The sequence below is a fragment of the Diutina rugosa genome (assembly GCF_008704595.1).
Source record: "Diutina rugosa strain CBS 613 chromosome Unknown scaffold1_size794362, whole genome shotgun sequence".
In the NCBI taxonomy this organism is placed as follows: domain Eukaryota; kingdom Fungi; phylum Ascomycota; class Pichiomycetes; order Serinales; family Debaryomycetaceae; genus Diutina; species Diutina rugosa.
In genome coordinates, this window is record NW_022995155.1 from 71468 (window position 1) to 87960 (window position 16493).

General features: G+C 47.9%; 9 protein-coding genes across 9 annotated transcripts; 6 read left to right on the plus strand and 3 right to left on the minus strand. All coding sequences in view use genetic code 12, as the record gives it.

The window, feature by feature from the left end:
• Positions 1 to 642: 642 nt before the first annotated feature.
• BUL1 (Bul1p) lies at positions 643 to 2775 on the plus strand (the record flags this gene model as incomplete). The annotated part of the gene is made up of 1 exon (XM_034156088.1): positions 643 to 2775. One exon carries the CDS (start codon positions 643 to 645, stop codon positions 2773 to 2775), a length of 2133 nt encoding a protein of 710 aa, XP_034011590.1.
• Positions 2776 to 2890: 115 nt separating this feature from the next.
• Positions 2891 to 5764, minus strand: ULP3 (SUMO protease; the record flags this gene model as incomplete). The annotated part of the gene is made up of 1 exon (XM_034156089.1): positions 2891 to 5764. The coding sequence occupies one exon, from the start codon at positions 5762 to 5764 to the stop codon at positions 2891 to 2893; it is 2874 nt and encodes a 957-aa protein (XP_034011591.1).
• A 399-nt stretch (positions 5765 to 6163) lies between these two features.
• Positions 6164 to 7489, plus strand: RPT2 (proteasome regulatory particle base subunit; the record flags this gene model as incomplete). The annotated part of the gene is made up of 1 exon (XM_034156090.1): positions 6164 to 7489. The coding sequence occupies one exon, from the start codon at positions 6164 to 6166 to the stop codon at positions 7487 to 7489; it is 1326 nt and encodes a 441-aa protein (XP_034011592.1).
• Positions 7490 to 7553: 64 nt separating this feature from the next.
• Positions 7554 to 8090, minus strand: DIURU_003340 (SUMO-targeted ubiquitin ligase complex subunit; the record flags this gene model as incomplete). The annotated part of the gene is made up of 1 exon (XM_034156092.1): positions 7554 to 8090. One exon carries the CDS (start codon positions 8088 to 8090, stop codon positions 7554 to 7556), a length of 537 nt encoding a protein of 178 aa, XP_034011593.1.
• A 1360-nt stretch (positions 8091 to 9450) lies between these two features.
• On the plus strand, positions 9451 to 10212 carry RHR2 (glycerol-1-phosphatase; the record flags this gene model as incomplete). The annotated part of the gene is made up of 1 exon (XM_034156093.1): positions 9451 to 10212. The coding sequence occupies one exon, from the start codon at positions 9451 to 9453 to the stop codon at positions 10210 to 10212; it is 762 nt and encodes a 253-aa protein (XP_034011594.1).
• A 374-nt stretch (positions 10213 to 10586) lies between these two features.
• On the plus strand, positions 10587 to 12701 carry UTP8 (Utp8p; the record flags this gene model as incomplete). Its single annotated transcript, XM_034156094.1, has 1 exon — positions 10587 to 12701. The coding sequence occupies one exon, from the start codon at positions 10587 to 10589 to the stop codon at positions 12699 to 12701; it is 2115 nt and encodes a 704-aa protein (XP_034011595.1).
• Positions 12702 to 13150: 449 nt separating this feature from the next.
• Positions 13151 to 13771, plus strand: TPT1 (tRNA 2'-phosphotransferase; the record flags this gene model as incomplete). Its single annotated transcript, XM_034156095.1, has 1 exon — positions 13151 to 13771. One exon carries the CDS (start codon positions 13151 to 13153, stop codon positions 13769 to 13771), a length of 621 nt encoding a protein of 206 aa, XP_034011596.1.
• An 888-nt stretch (positions 13772 to 14659) lies between these two features.
• Positions 14660 to 15289, plus strand: DIURU_003344 (uncharacterized protein; the record flags this gene model as incomplete). The annotated part of the gene is made up of 1 exon (XM_034156096.1): positions 14660 to 15289. The coding sequence occupies one exon, from the start codon at positions 14660 to 14662 to the stop codon at positions 15287 to 15289; it is 630 nt and encodes a 209-aa protein (XP_034011597.1).
• Positions 15290 to 15833: 544 nt separating this feature from the next.
• On the minus strand, positions 15834 to 16442 carry BUD21 (Bud21p; the record flags this gene model as incomplete). Its single annotated transcript, XM_034156097.1, has 1 exon — positions 15834 to 16442. One exon carries the CDS (start codon positions 16440 to 16442, stop codon positions 15834 to 15836), a length of 609 nt encoding a protein of 202 aa, XP_034011598.1.
• Between the last annotated feature and the right edge of the window lie 51 nt (positions 16443 to 16493).

Here is a 16493-nt window from a genome sequence, read left to right on the forward strand (position 1 = left end):
TTTTATCTTGATCAATCAGAAGCTCCAGTCCCCACATTTCCATCCGTTATCATTGAGGTTCAAAATGGTAGGGTTGCTTACTAATTGCACAAGGGGTGCCAATGCCAAACGATATATCAATTGTGGGCGTTAATCACAAATATAATTATGAAGTCGTGTACTCCTATATTCTTTTTGAATTTATAATTAACTGGTCGGTGCCACACAGTACGTGATCATACCAAAACACTGTACAGACAGCAATTTGCAAGTGCAAAATTGTACGTTATTTGGTGTACTAGCGGGGATCTTTACGTAAGCCTTATCTCCTTTGAGGGGATTGCTGTATATACAACCGAGACTTTGTGATGCAGCTTGAGATTCAACTTCTATGATGTTCCACGTACTCGAGATCGCAAAAACTAACTCACTTTAATTCTCGATTCTACTAGAAGGTAATCTAAATTTATGGCACTTGCCATCTTGCAAAGTTCAACACGTCTTTTGTTGTCTTGTGGTTTTCCCTTGACAAATTGAAATGTGAACCGTTGCCCCATACGGCTTGCGAAAATCTCGGTGAGTCATGCAGTCCGCAGTATTCTACATATATATTTGCCGGTAACGGCGTAAGCACAAATTGTCTTGAATACCACCATCTGTGCTATGCTGTTGGAAGCTCCCAGTAATCCAGATGGCGATTCACGTTATACACCTACGTCAAATGATGTCTGTTCTATCTTACCAAGCTATCACATGTATAACTCCATTTACAAGCTGGTAACCGTTGATAACGATAACTGCAGCCAACCACCGATATACTCGAGATCAAACTCCATCAATGCACCCTCCGAACGCTCTAGTTCGGCACCTTCGTTATTCTCCCCCGTCGGATCTCGGAGGGTGCTGACTAGTGATGCTGTTGACCAGATTCTCGCTGATGAAACTACTGTACAATGGCAAAATACAGTAATGGATAACATTCATGAGCTTAAAAACTTAAAGGATACTGACAACTCGGTTGCAAAAGCAACCAAAATCACCGTCCATTTTACCAGTAATGTCGGGGAGATTGGTGTCCCCCCAGTACCGTTGGATACTAACATTTTTGAACATAACAGGGGGGACTTTTTGCATGGATACGCCTTGATCGAAAACTTATCGGCAAAACCAATTCCATTCGACATGTTTTACTTATTGTTTGAAGGTACGATCAAAATGAATGGAAAGCCTGTGAAGAATTTCCTTCAAATGTTCGACTTTTCAGCATCATCAAACCCGGCTCATATAAACAGATTAGCCACAGAGTACGCAAACCCCTACAGTTGTCCTGATCTTCAAGATCCTGTTGATAAAACGTATTTATCCTTTACAGACGACCACGTATTGCCAGGAAGAACTTACAAGCGTTTTTTCACTTTCAGAATTCCAGAAACATTACTTGATCTGACCTGTCCCCACAGTATGAATGGTCATGTTGAAGTACCTCCAACATTGAAGGGACTGCAAAAGGTAGGCGATGTCAACGCAATTAGAGACTTCAGTTTCGCAGGTACTGATATCTCATACGGGGTGATGGCAAGATTTATTGGACGAAAGAGCTTTTACAAGGTCGACGAAGAATGGATCAAGAACTTTCGACTCCCACTGATTGTCAACACTAAGGGTGACGAGTACATTATCCTTCAAGAATGCACGAAACATATTCGGATTGTACAGCGGTCCGAACCGTTAAATGAAACCACCGATATGGCGATGGCAGCGTTCAATAAGCTGATGTTGGAGAATCTCCACAGCCGTACAGCAGAGCATATTAAAGAGGGGAAGCAAAAGCTCGAATTGATTATTGCTGATGATTTCAAACAATTGGAACTAGAAGCACAAAAACATCGACAACTGTACGAAACCACGCGAAAGGATCGCAAGCAGCTGTTTGAAACAGACAAGAGACAATATTATGAGGTTGTGAGGTTAGCACGACGCAAAAATTTCGGTATTGAGAAGTTTTTGGGCATGTTCAGCTTGAAGTCAACCAAGACTACTTACAAGCTTGACTACATTGCACCAGAGAAATTTCGTCAACATTCTCGACCTAGTAAATCTTGGAAATTGACAATCCCCTTGGATTTTTCGTTTTCTAAGGGAACCATAGATCTGAAGTCCACAAAGATTCCCGATATTTCCCAAATATTCATGGACTTCGTTGTGGTCACATATCAACTGGATAAACATCCAATTCCTTTTGAGTTCCACCATGACTTTGTCAACAATCAGGTCAAAAATCAAAAGGATGAGAGAGCTTCTGCGTACACAGATATCAAGGAACTTGAACAGATTGTTGATGATACCAAGCGTCTTTCCACTGAATTATACAATGTATTCAAGAAATTAGGACGGGAGAATTTTGCAGTCGAAAAGTCGCTCGTGGATGATTTGAAGGGTATTTGCAACATCCAAACAAAAGAAAATCACCTAAGCATACCGAATTTCACACTGCGTCTAAGTAATGGCAAGCAATTGACGCACCGCCACATCAACAAACTTCCTTGGAACAAAACTAATGAAGGCTGGTCTAAGCTGATTTTAGTTGATCTTGATTTGGATTCGATGCAGTTAAAGGGATACCCCTATAGACTGGAAAAGGCCTGTGATCGTTTTACACTCGTACCAAACTTCCAGCTGTGTTATATGGGAAGAATGTATTACATCCGTGTCCTGATTTGCTTGTCTACAGGTCAATTTATTCATCTCAAGCTTCCGGTTCATGTATGGAAACCCTGGCTGGAGAACTGTGTATAGTCTATGCAACTGTATGATTTACGCAATGCTCTTCAATATATGATAATAAATGAAGTTGGCGTTGTCAAGCAAGAATGACAACAAATGCAAAACCTCCAATAATATGCGGAGAAAGCTAGGTTCGTCTCTGTCGTTTCCTGGGTTCCTCAACCTCGACGACCTCATCGTCATCAGCAGTTTTATGACTAAGTGCAAGTTGGGTAACACTGGTATTGATATCAGACACGCTATGTGTATCAACATCACTCTCGGTATTGATATCAACATCATCATCATCATCGTCCACAATTATACACGTTTGATGGCGTGGGCGAAGTCGCTGAGTCACAATCGACGAAGTTTGAGGAAATTTGTTGGATGCACCCAAGGAGTCAATTTGATTTCTACGAGGCAAACCCTCGGGGGAAGCTCTGTGGGAGTCCTTTCGATTTGGAGTCTCTTCAATTCCGCTTGACCTTGTCTCAATTGGCTTGTCTACCTTGGCCACGTCATCAGGTGTTGAAGAGATCTCGGCCCGATCAAGCGCTGATGTTGAGCTTTGAGAAGCAGTTTTCGTTTGTGAATGTTGCACAACATTTAGCGAATTAGCGGACTCTTCTGCAACAGTTATGACATCATCATCTTTGGGACTTGCCGAAACACGTCGCTTTCGTGGATTTGTAGATAACCCTTCCACCATGGCCAGATCTCGAACAACTTCTGGAGGCTCTGGTGAAGACTCATGATCAACGTCAACAACATGTTGAATACTAATCGTTTCACGTTGACGTGATTGGGATTGAGTTGTTGGTGAGCAGTCAATTGGATCAATTTCGATCGACTCTTGCGACGTGAAACGAACATCGCTCTCTTCGATTTGAACAGACTTAGGGTCATCAGTGGGAGGCTCGATAGGGTCAGAAGGGTACGTCTGTGATGATATAGGGGTTTGCACGCTGGCCTTAACGATTTGGTGCGGCTCAGTCGATGTACTGACATCCTCATCCGTGGTACGTTTGTTCGTGAGGGATGTCGTTTCTTCTTGTTGACCACAGTTTTCGTTGGCTGGTGTTACATTTCCTGAAAGTTCGGGGGAGGCTGCAACAGCATTGCTCCCTTCGTTTGCATCGATCAGATCGGTGGGTTCTGAAGACTGCTCACCGTCAACGGAAATGATAGGCGTTCTTGCCACCTCAACAACAATCTCCTCTATGTCCAGATCCGCACCATTTTGTTCAACTTCATCTCCATCAACTTCATGCTGTTCCCCGTATTCTGCACGATGCAACTTCAAAAGTGCATCAACCAATTGACCACGCATGTTTTTCTGCTCCTCATATCCAAAAATTTTGGCGACCTCACCTCGCTTCCCCAGTCGCCAGTAACTTTCAACATCATCTGTTTTATTAAGCCAGGCTCGGATGTTGAATATGACATGTATACCGCAATCATTGAAGTTGCTTTGTTTCGGTACACTCGCATTCTTCATGTAAATCCACAGCTTTTGCACAGTTACATTGTGAACATCCTCGCAATAATCAATAATGAGTCTTTTGAGAGGTATCAGTATCGTTGAATGTCGTTGGTTGAGAGAATCGAGTACGAATACCTCTGCCTTCCCAACATTCAACGGAGATTCCGAGGGCGTTTCGAACAGTGATCTCTCGTTAGACTCCTGCAATGCAACTCCTTTGGCTCTGGCCAAAAGCAGAGGTAATCCACGAACAACGCAAACATACCAATGACTCAGTTCGTTGATTGGTATTACAATCAGATCATACGTCATGAATTCCTTATCCATCCGCTTAAGCCACCGCTTAACGTTGTTATAAAAGGGAGCAGAGCCGCCACCGTCAGGTTTCTGGATTAGCTTTGTGTAAAAGTATGAGTTGAAAGAATAGATGGACCCGCCACCTAACTTACCTTGACGCTGCGCTTCGGCTATCTCATAACTAACGAAGAAGTCAATAATAATGTCATTAACCCACTCGTTGTTGTATAAAGTGTTGAAATCCTGTTGGGTTACGCAGATATTCTTTCCACGCTTTTCTGGATCTTCGCCAACATCAATACTGACGGGATCATTAGCTTGAAATGAGTACAGCAAAGGGGGCTTAAAAGTGGCGGGTTTCTGACGTGCCTGCTTCTTGAGCACGAAATCTGATCTGTTAACTTCATCAAGTATGACAAGGCGTGCAGATCTTCTAGTCGGATGATCTGAAGTCATTTTGCGTTCGTTGGAGCATTGCGCTTTGAGATAATCGATAGTATCTTTTAAAACGATATTTTCGGTGTCAGCAACGCTTGCCCAAGTACTCAGGTTTTTGAAAGCTTCTCTCATATGTGTGTCGTTCAGATTGTGAGTTAAAAGCACATACTTGTCTTCCTCCTCACGATCTTTTAATACGATTATCACTTCATTCTCACCGAAGAGGATTTGAGCAACATCACGCTCACGGTGGAATATATATGGAGAGATCGCCCTATCCATAGTAGCAAAATATAATATAGGTGCTGTCTTTGAGATAACAAACCAATGTTTTATGAAAGTCGACTTTATCATCTGACCTTTGTACTGTAGCGATTTCATCTCATAGGCGTACAAAGACTCGATGGCCAGTCTGTCAACCTCTAAACCAGACATATCGTGAATCGCCGGAAGAGCCTGCTCTTTGGCGTTGCGGTTCGCACGTTTGCTGGAAGACTTAGCTTTCGTTGCAATACCATTATGAACTCGGGATTTGATTGGTTTCTCCTTTTTGAATTGCTCACGAATTTGCACATCCCGATTGGAGGCTTCCACTTGGCGATTGAGAGCTTGCGATTTCGCAAACAATGCCGACGATTCCTTGTGATTGAGTTCGTCTATTGGTACGTCTTTCAGTTTTCGAGGATCTTCAGGTGTAATCTTGGTAGGAGACGTCAAATTATTTCGAGGAACCACCCCCCCGTTTGTGAAACTTCGTCGGGGAGGTTGTATGGACAGAAACTTCTTATCCTTTAGCGACATGGCCCTCAAGGCACCCTAAGGAATTTCGATGCGCGAAGTTTATCAAAATATACTAACTTCCTATACTAGCTGCCAACCTTAAAGGTATAGGCCAAACAGGATTGTAGTCGTCAACTAAATCCTTTGTTTGGTGGCCTAGAAGTATACAATTGTAATCTTCACAGCTGCGCCTAAGCTCACACTCTATTGAAAATGCCAGGTTCGAAAAGATTGCTTGTCGATTACAAAATTATATAGCTTTAGTTGCCAGCGAATGAACTTGCAACACCATATAATTCAAGACTCCACTCATTATTCCCAGTACCCTAGTGTGTGTAATTCTATACTATTCCACTTCTGCTCGTTCACGTGACCAGGTGGCAAAATCGAAAAAAAGCTCCGCTAAGACGGTTACACATTATGGGGCAAGGTCCACTGGGATTGTCGGGCAACGACAAATTGGGACGAAAGAAGGATGACAAGAAAAAGGAAAAGCCGAAATATGAACCACCCGTGGAATCGAAGTTTGGCAAGAAGCGCAGAAAGGGTCCCGACACCGCTGTCAAGCTTCCTGCTGTGTACCCCAACACCAGATGCAAACTTAAGCTTTTGAAACTCGAAAGAATCAAGGACCATTTATTGTTAGAAGAGGAGTTTGTCACTAATCAGGAAGCTTTCCGCCCCACCGAAGCAAGACAAGCTGAGGAACGCGAGAAGGTTGATGAATTGCGTGGTTACCCCATGACCATTGGCACTCTTGAAGAGATCATTGATGATGACCATGCCATTGTGTCACTGACGGCAGGATCCGAGTATTACGTGAACATTCTTTCGTTCGTTGACAAGGGTCTCCTCGAGCCTGGGTGCTCGGTGGTGTTGCATCACAAGACTGTGTCCATTGTCGGTGTGTTGCAAGACGATGCCGATCCCATGGTTTCAGTAATGAAGCTTGACAAATCGCCCACTGAGCTGTATGCCGACATCGGTGGGTTGGAATCTCAAATCCAAGAAATCAAAGAAGCTGTCGAATTACCACTTACACATCCTGAACTCTATGAGGAAATGGGTATCAAACCTCCCAAGGGGGTGATTTTATATGGGGCACCAGGTACGGGTAAGACTTTACTCGCAAAGGCAGTTGCCAACCAGACCTCGGCCACGTTCCTCCGAATGGTGGGGTCGGAACTTATTCAAAAGTACTTAGGTGATGGTCCCCGTTTGTGTCGGCAAATTTTCCAGATTGCTGCTGAACACGCCCCCTCCATTGTTTTTATCGATGAAATCGATGCCATTGGTACTAAGAGATACGAATCTAGTTCTGGTGGGCAGCGTGAAATTCAGCGAACGATGTTGGAGTTGCTTAACCAGCTTGATGGGTTTGACGATCGAGGTGACATTAAAGTCATCATGGCTACTAATAAGATCGAGCTGTTAGACCCGGCACTCATCAGACCGGGTAGAATCGATAGAAAGATCTTGTTTGAAAACCCCGACGCCGGCACCAAGAAAAAGATTTTGACAATCCACACCTCGAAGATGAACTTGGCAGAGGACGTCAATTTGGATGAGTTAGTCACCCTGAAGGACGACTTATCTGGTGCTGACATTAAGGCCATGTGTACCGAGGCGGGTTTGTTGGCTTTGCGTGAAAGAAGAATGCAGGTCAAAATGGATGATTTCAAACAAGCGAAGGAACGTGTGTTGAAGAACAAGGTGGAAGAAAACTTGGAAGGCTTATACCTTTAGATAGGGTAGTTACGAGTAATTTAACGTGGCATGTTAAGCTAGTTAGGCTATGTAGAGTCCAGCTCTATCGTTTAGAAGGTCCACCAATCTCGATATCCGCGGATCGCTTGAGTGTGGGCAACTTGGGGGCATCCGTTAAGCCGGCGGTTTGCTTTCTCATTCGCAAAACTATTGTATCTTTAAAGATAACATTCTTTCGACATAGTGGACACAAACCCTTGCCTTGGCGAGCCTGCCCTCGTGCGCTTGAACTCAGCACACTTTGGTAAATACAATCAAGACAGAAGATGTGGCCGCACAGAGTAACGGTAGCCGTTGTTACTGAATCGAAACAGATTGGACATTCCACTTCGGCCAAATGCTTTGCCAGGGTACGGGCAGCTGGTGCTTCGGGATTGGCAAGGAGAGAGGCCGACTGATCTTTGACGCTGACAATCTCGACGTCGTCATCGTCATTATGCTGGAGGCGGTCATCGCTATCTCCATCGCTATCGCCATCTGATATCACGAAGAGGGTCAGGGATGTGTCTGGAACATCCGCGGACGTGAGGCTCGGGCTGTGGGATCCGCCCAGCGCAGATGGGGGTTGTGATGGCGGCATCGCAGTTCCGGGTTCGTGGGCGCATCCCTGATATCTCGGTGGCGAAATCAATGCGACTTCACACACCAAGCACTCACCGACGGGTAGTTGGTTACAACGAATTACTCGAAATCATGGTTGAACTAAAGCCACACTTTCACCTTCGCTACCAATTGACGTATTCGCTTCGCGAATTACCTTGAGAAAGCACGATGGGTTAGTGAGGACTTGGTTATGAACTTATGTTTCAGGGAGCGAGATCCCCTTTGTGGTCCACGGGTGGTCGAACATCACCAGAAAAAGAAACGTGGCGGGATTACTGAAGGCCGATACTCATCGGCGAAAACGCGACTTCGGCGTGAAGTGGCGACAGTGCGAAAGAGTGCCCCTGGCCCGACATTATAATTGCCCGCATTGAACAAATTACGAGGAGAACTCGAACCGCTACGGTGCCAAAATTTTTTGAATGTAGAACGTGTTGTGTCGTAGGCGGCGATATGTAAATCAAATCTAATTGTATCCCTATCTAATTTAGAAAGTTAGACAAATCGGTTGCGTGTTGCTTTTTCAATCACACGCTATCGGAATGTGATTATTTTTTATACACTATGACTCCGGTTCCGTTAAACAATGTGAGTATTTGTTAGTTTTTAAGTCAAACACTGTTTGACGTCAAATTGATCCCCCTGAATTGCTTTTTTCTGTCACCACCATATCCCGAGACAACCCCAGCGGTGCCCAGCGGAGCCGATATCAGTCGTAGATGACCATGACCGGTCACCACAGTGGCCACATGCTCTCACCCAACAAGTATAAAACATTGTTGGCGGCGTCGATGACGTATTGTACGTCAACCTAATAAGCACGGATGTAGCATGACATCATTTTTAATGTAGCCGTGGAACTCTTCTCGCCTCGACAGTCGACGTGTTTACCAGAATAACACATCTGTCTCCTACTAACTCTTCATCCCTTAACACGTAAGCACATGCCCACAGGTTACAATAGGGATTTCCGATTTTTTTTAAAGTGAACTTAAGAAATCCCAGCCGCGACACCCGCGATCAGAAGAAATAAATGATGATAGTGGAAGAGGTTAGTAGGTAGAGGCTGCAACGTGGTCGTTGTAACGTCGGGGAGGAGAAGCTTTTTTACCCTACCGGTTTTTTTTGCCAAGTATCGGCCTGTTCATAACCGTTGAATGATGTCAGAAGAAACGAGTACTTTGAGGTTTATATCTGCCTTGCATATAAGTGCATACTGGCTGTGTGCAGTCCGGGAGATGGGTGCAAATCGTAACGGAGATAATCCCAATAATATATAAGTCAAGCCAGATCCCCCTGTTTAAGCCTTTCAATTCAATCAATTCACCCAATCAACCATGACTATCTCCAAGCAACCCGCCGTCTTTTACGTTCACGCCGCTTTGTTCGACTGCGACGGGACCCTCGTCAACTCGACCGGGGCCATCTCTGAATTCTGGAGAGACTTTGGCAAGACCAGACCCCACGTCAACCCTGAAGAAATCATCAGAACCTCGCACGGGTGCAGAACTTTCGATGTCATCGCCAAGTGGTCTCCTGAAGACGCCGAAGTGGAACAAGTGACCGAGTGGGAGGGTTCGATTCCCGACTCGTTCGGCCAGTACGCCAAGCCCATCCCCGGTGCCGTCGAGCTCGTCAAGGAGTTCGACAACTTGTCGAGAAACGCCACTGAAAACGGTAAGCAAAGATGGGCCATCGTCACCTCGGGTACCTTGCCTTTGGCCACCAAGTGGTTGAAGCTTTTGACCATCGAAAAGCCTGACGTGTTTATCACCGCCGAAAAGGTCACTAAGGGTAAGCCCCACCCCATGGGCTACCAGAACGCCAGAGACACTCTTGGTTACGAAGCTGGCCACCACAAGGTTGTGGTGTTTGAAGATGCCCCCGCCGGCATCGCGGCCGGTAAGGGTGCGGGCGCCTTCATCGTCGGTATCTGCTCCACCTACGACCCTGAGAAGGTCAGAGCTGCCGGTGCCGACATCGTTGTTGACGACTTGCTGTCGTTCCACATCGACTCGTACAACCCTGAAACCGATGAGTTCAAGGTGGTCGTCAACGACTACCACTACGCCAACGAAGAGTTCTTGCAAGAAGCTTAAACTTGTTGTGTCACATTGATTTTCTTTATTGTATTATAGATTTATAGACTGGGATAACGGATAAATTAGTAAATTTAAATGTAGCGTTGATCTGAGCTTCTAAGCCAGATACAGATTTATGAATTGGTACTAGCATATACACTGAGAGGTGCTGGTTGCAAAATTTAGTGACACCTTATAAATTACGATTAATACGATCTGGGGCCACTTGTCTAACTACGGCTGAATTCACATTATCATATGATTTTTTGTTCAATTTGTGACTCTTGTAACTCAAATTGTAAACCTCAGGGTTCGATTTTTGGCACCTCACTTTTTCGCATCGCGCTCGTTGAGGGTCAAGTCATCGCACCAGTGTCAAGTCATCGCACGCCATGACCCACTCTCGCTTAAGTGATTCGTACCCGGTGGCCACACTTCCACGGGTGGCCAAGGTGTCATTGGAGGAGAGAGCGGTGGTCCTGCCCCTCATATCACCAGACTCGCTGGTCATAGACTTGGGGATATCCAAGTCGATCATTGCATCTTACCTCATCAAGCCGTCGCCCAAGTTGGTGTGGCTGTATCCACTCTCGCCGAAAACCGTGGTTGATGCCATGGACACCCTGGTGGTGGACAATGTCAAGCGGTTTGCCGTGGGTATCCACACTGGGGACAAGGCGAAGTTGTTGGTGCTCACTCACAACGAGGCGGACCCCACGCTGGCGGCTCCCATAGAAACCGACTTGACTTCCCAGGTGAAGGAAGTGAAGTTCGATGATAGCGAGATCACGGTGGTGTACGTGAACGGCTCCATCGAACGGTTCGGATTAGAAAACGACAAGGTGACGAAAGATACCAAGATGCGAATGAAAAATAGCGGTACCCTTGCATTCTGTGAGTTTTTAACTTGGCAAAACCAGAAACTCGTGTTGTTGATCTACAAATCGAAGTCGATGGTGACCTACCAGCTAGTCGCCATCACCAATAACCAAGTCTACGAGGTGGAAACTAAGAGCATACAAACCGAGCACGACTTCCGGTGGGCTTACAACAACGGCTACATCTACCAACTCAACGAGACCGACAAATGCATCGACAAGATTTCCATTGCCAAGTTCGACTCCGAAAAGTCCATATCAGTGGAGCCTTTACTTCAGGAGGGGGCGAGCTCCGCCATCCACGCCCCTTGCAGCGACAGACTCGTGCTTTCGTCGGGGACGACTATCTACATTGTCAACTTCACCTACGGCGCGTTGTTGGATTCGTACGTGTGCAAACTGTCCAGATCTCACGCCAATAATGACGAGGTGGTCGTGAAGCGAGTGGTGCCCATTAAGAGCTCGGGGAGATTGGGGAAGACCGTCGCTGTCTATCTTAACCTCAAACCTAAGGATAATAACGTCGACGTCAATCTCATTTCCGTGGATCTTGGCACCAACCGGTTAACTGAGTGTTTGGGTAAAGCTATCATCAAGCCGAATCAGGATAAGTTCGCTGGCGTCATGCCCATCTTGACCGAGGAGTTCGCCGAACGGTCTGGGGAAGCTGGCCTGGAGCTAGACGAAGTATTCAAAACCCTTCGCCAGTGCGCCGAAGCCAAGGATGTGTACAAGTGGGAGCGGGTGCTCATCCCTTACATGAAAAACGAGTCTTGGGAACTGATCAAGCAGCTGATCTCGAAGACGAAGGCTCCCAAGACCAAAAAGGAGTACACGTTCCAGGAGATGGATGAAGAGACCGATAGAGTTGTCGATGTGAGATTCATCCAGAAGGTGGTGAACCTTGTGTTGCGTCAAAAAGAAGACGAACAGGTCGACTTTGTGGACGCTGACTTCTTCCCTGAGCACACCTTAATGTATTTATTGACGCTGCCGGTATTCCCCGTTGAGTTTACTAACGGGTTGCTCCAATTATTCTACGCTCTGGGCAACTTCACGTTGTTGAGACAAGCGATCAACACTTGCCCTAATCTCACCGTGCGTGAGCTTCTCATCCAAGTCAATAACGAGGTCGATGACGAGGTGTTTGTCGACTTGATAAATCGTCTATGCACCGAGTTCTCCATGGGGCAAATCACCACCACCTTTAAAGGTTTGGTGGTCGAGTTCCCCGACCAGATTAACTTGGACAACCTCCTCGTGCGGTTGTTCAAGGTGCCAAGAAACAAGAACCTGCTTTATCTCATCGAGTCACTTGTCGACGTCGGTGGTTTGTTTAACTGGAACGAGACCACCGTCGAAACGCTCAATGAGTTTATCGCCGGCAAGATCGACGCCCTCGTCCAGAACTCATTCAACTTGACTTTGACTAATCAAGTGTTGATGGCGGCCAACCCCCCCAAACCCGCCCGGGGCCACAAGAAAAAGAAAAAGAAGGCCGACGCCGACAAACTATCCGAGGTGGACCTGTTGTTGCTGATGACGAGCCACAATGGTTTGGAACTGGTCCAGCCCATCGAAATAAGCAAAAAGGTTCCTGCGTACTCGGTGGAGAAGTTGGCTTTTTAGAGTATATAATAATATCCAGCACTAAGTATTAAATTTCGGCTAATCCTGACCGGTGCCTGACGGTATCGTACGATTTCTAACCTATTACCCCTGACTCGTTATTGTCGGCGACATCGACCTCCACGTGAAATGCGTCCGACATCGCGGCTGGCAAGGAGTAGGTGGGTGGAGTGGGGAGGGGGCGCTTGGCGGGTGAATAAGGTGGGCGGACGATATTTCCGCCCGAGTAGTCATCGCAACCACCACTACAATTCAGAAGAAACACCGCCCTCCTCGGATATTATCGTTGCGGGGGGGAATTTGCGGCGCAAGCGACCTGGCGATGCCGGCACGCACCCGGCGGCACCGTTGAGATCCAGACCGTCGCGCCGGGGCGTGGCCTCCTGCACTGGGGGCAAACAGTGCGATGCGTCACTATCGACAATGCCAGTTGGAGGCTCCCTTTCACCATGGAGGAGCTGAAACACGACGTTCGCATATCCAAAGCCCTCTCGTGGCTCCTTCGTCATAATGCCGAAAAGGAGGGCCTAGCCATTGACTCACGCGGGTACGTCGCCATCGACGACGTCCTCAACCACCACCGCCTCAAAAGCCTCAAGTGCACCCGGGCCGATTTGGATAGAGTAGTGGCTAACAATGCCAAACAACGCTTCAGCATCGACGGCGATAGGATATGTGCTACCCAGGGCCACTCGATCAAGCTGGTGGCCAACGACAACATGGAGGAGCTTACCGCCGCCACCATCCCGTCGGAAATCTACCATGGCACCTACCGCAATAAGCTCCCCCTCATATACCAGCTGGGCGGCCTCAGCCGAATGGGCCGCAACCACGTCCACTTCACGCTGACCCAGCTTCGCAACATCCTGGGGGCCCGCCACTCGGCCAACGTCCTCATTTACCTCGACGTCGACCGGTGCTTGACCCAGGGGCTTGTCTTCTACCGGGCGAAGAATGACGCCATCCTCTGCAGCGGCAACGATGCCGGCATCGTCCCCCTCGACTGCTTTGCCAGGGTCGTTGACGCTCGCACCCTCGACCCCATAGACATGTCGGCTGTACCTACTTAGCGATGATGCCTGGAAGGGCAACGCGCACGAGCCTCGACCGATGGCAACGGTCGGCATCGGCGACGACAGCGGCTGAGGGGACGACGACATCACTCTAATAAATGTTCCGGACAGTAAATAATTAATCCCACGAGCGTCGTTGATCGTCGTTGATCGGCACCCTCGCTAATGCCACCGCCTCGCCTAAACCGTTGCCATCGTATCCCCCCGACGACGTCGGTCTTCCCCACCTCGCCTGGCTCCCGGGGTGTACACGCCTTGGCCCTTAAGCTCAAGGTGCATTTGCCCTGCTTGCTCATCCCATAAACACGAGGGAAAGTTAAAACTCGCGAGGCTGGCCCCGCCGCCGATGTCGTCGCCAAACGAGGCTAGGCTTCGTACCCAGTGCTGCCGCGGTCACTCATCGCCCGCGTTCGCTGGTTCTCGACCGTAGTCTAACTTTCGCAGCTCGTAGTTTGAATACCTAAACACTACATGAAGGGCATCAGAGTCTAGATCCCCTAGACAGGCCCCGCAACGAACTTGCAGCGAAAAACCGCTCGGGAAGAGGACCGGGAACGCCGCCCGGTGACAGCGACGGGGGGCGTCAATCACCGCTACCACGACCCCCGTCGCCGGTGTCGTGGCACGGTTGTCTCATTTTGCACCCAGTGGTCGTCGCTGGCGTGCGCTACTCTTGTCGGTGGCCTCTCATTATTTCGCCCTCACCAAGTCTAGACCCGATATATTTTTTGGGCAATATGCACGATATCAAGGTTTGGAATGCCTGATTTGGCGGGCGGACCACGAATATATATAGAGGCTGGCGAAGGCAATCACGGTTAGGTAATTTGTCCAGCCGAAGAAACCCACCATTCATCTGAAATTCCGCATCGGAGGGGCGGTGTGATGTCCATGATTGTCAATAGAATGGAGTGTCCACTTCCCCATATTGCTAATTATACTCCCAAACCCAACGATACTAAAATTTGCCAGTGGTACTGCTGTCTGTGTGGCCAACTGTACGGAAGCATCATCTACAAAAAGACCCCCGTGCCCGACAACCATGTCGCCGCCGCCAACCCGGCCACGTCCGACGAAAGCGTCAACGACTACTTAATACGAAGTATCAAGTACTACTCGCAAATTGTCTACAATCTTGGCGGGTTCCCCGCGCCGTCGGCGTCACCGCCAGTCGCCGGCGACGACGATGCCGTCGTCGGTGACGGGACGCCTGAGGACGTCTACGCTCACGAAATCAGTCCTTACGACAACCCCGAGGTCCGCCGGCTGTCGTCGTTCAACGACATTTTGTCGCCGCTGATAATTGCGGAAACTAACCTGGTGGTCACCCCCACCCCCGTCTTCATTCGCACCACGTCCACCACCGCGTATAATTTCGATAAGGTGCAACAACCCTGCACCGAAACCAAGACTGAGGATGACGTGATCCTCAATATACCCACCCGATTTACCTGCCACCGGTGTGACCACATGATGTGTCCTTATTGCCCCAAGGTGAGAGTGAAGGACTTATAGTTTTACTTCTGATAGATTGGACCTGGCGTTCAATTGGATTACAATGGATTTAATAGAGCATAACGGTGTTAATGCAGGCTTTTTATGAGACATGAATACACATATTGTACATTTTAACCCCGCCCCCCTTTTCCACTTTGAATTAGTAGAGACAAAACCGTGCTGTCTACAGCAAAGCCGATGTCAGTTCCGTTTCACTCGTGACGTTGACGTGAATTGCTGACGGCGCATGTAAGGGGCTTTTCGTCAACGGTGCGAGCGAGGATGCTGGCTGGTGCGAACATCAAGTCTAGACCATCTATTAACGTTCCGTACAGATATAACTCGAGTAATTCTATCGGCTTATACGGCAGCCATTTGCGATACCTCTATCCCTGGCTCCATAAAAATACACCTCGCTTTCTTTTGGGCGGCCCCGCTTGAAGGTGCAGTTGTCGGCCCTACAACACTAACATTTTAAGGTTGGCGACGGTTTCGAGGCGGCACGCTTCTGCACCCTCGATGAAAATCCCTCCACAAAACGGTGGGGAGATAAAAAAGTCATTCACTTTTTGTTCAACGCTTTCCGATTGAGCCATTGGTCCTTCGACGCCATCACTGCATCCCGTTTAGGAGCAAGCTTGTGCCGGCTGCGATGGTTCACCGCAACGTATACCGGCCCCCGCTTAATGGTGGCGCCACGTGATTGCTTGAGCGCCTCAAGCTTGGCCAACTTAGCTTGCCGCTGCAACTCCTCCTCTGAGACCTCATCCAACCGGATATGGGTGTTTTGTACCAGTGAAGGCTCGTCTTCGTCCGACTCATCGTTGAACGCGTTCAAGATATCGTCATCCAATAATTCAGGTAATTCCTCCTCATCTTCCTTGACGGGCGCAACGTCCCGCTTTAGTTGTTTCTGCTCCTGGTTTCTGAGATCTATGGCTTTTCTCTTCTCCTTCTCTTTGCGTTTGAGCTCCAGAGCTGCTTGTCTTTGCTCCTGCTCCTTACTCATTACCTGCTTCTTAGCCGTGTTCACCGACTCTTCCTCCGGGGCTTCATCATCTGAGTCCAGCTCCGATTCAACTTCATGGACCGTTTTGGTCTCAACAATTGCGACGTCGGGACTATTGCCGTCCTCGTCAAAGGTGATCTTCTTCAGTCTAGTGACAGCCATAGCTCATCGCTCATCCTGATCGCCGCGAAGAGAAGTGTAGCGCGATCACGT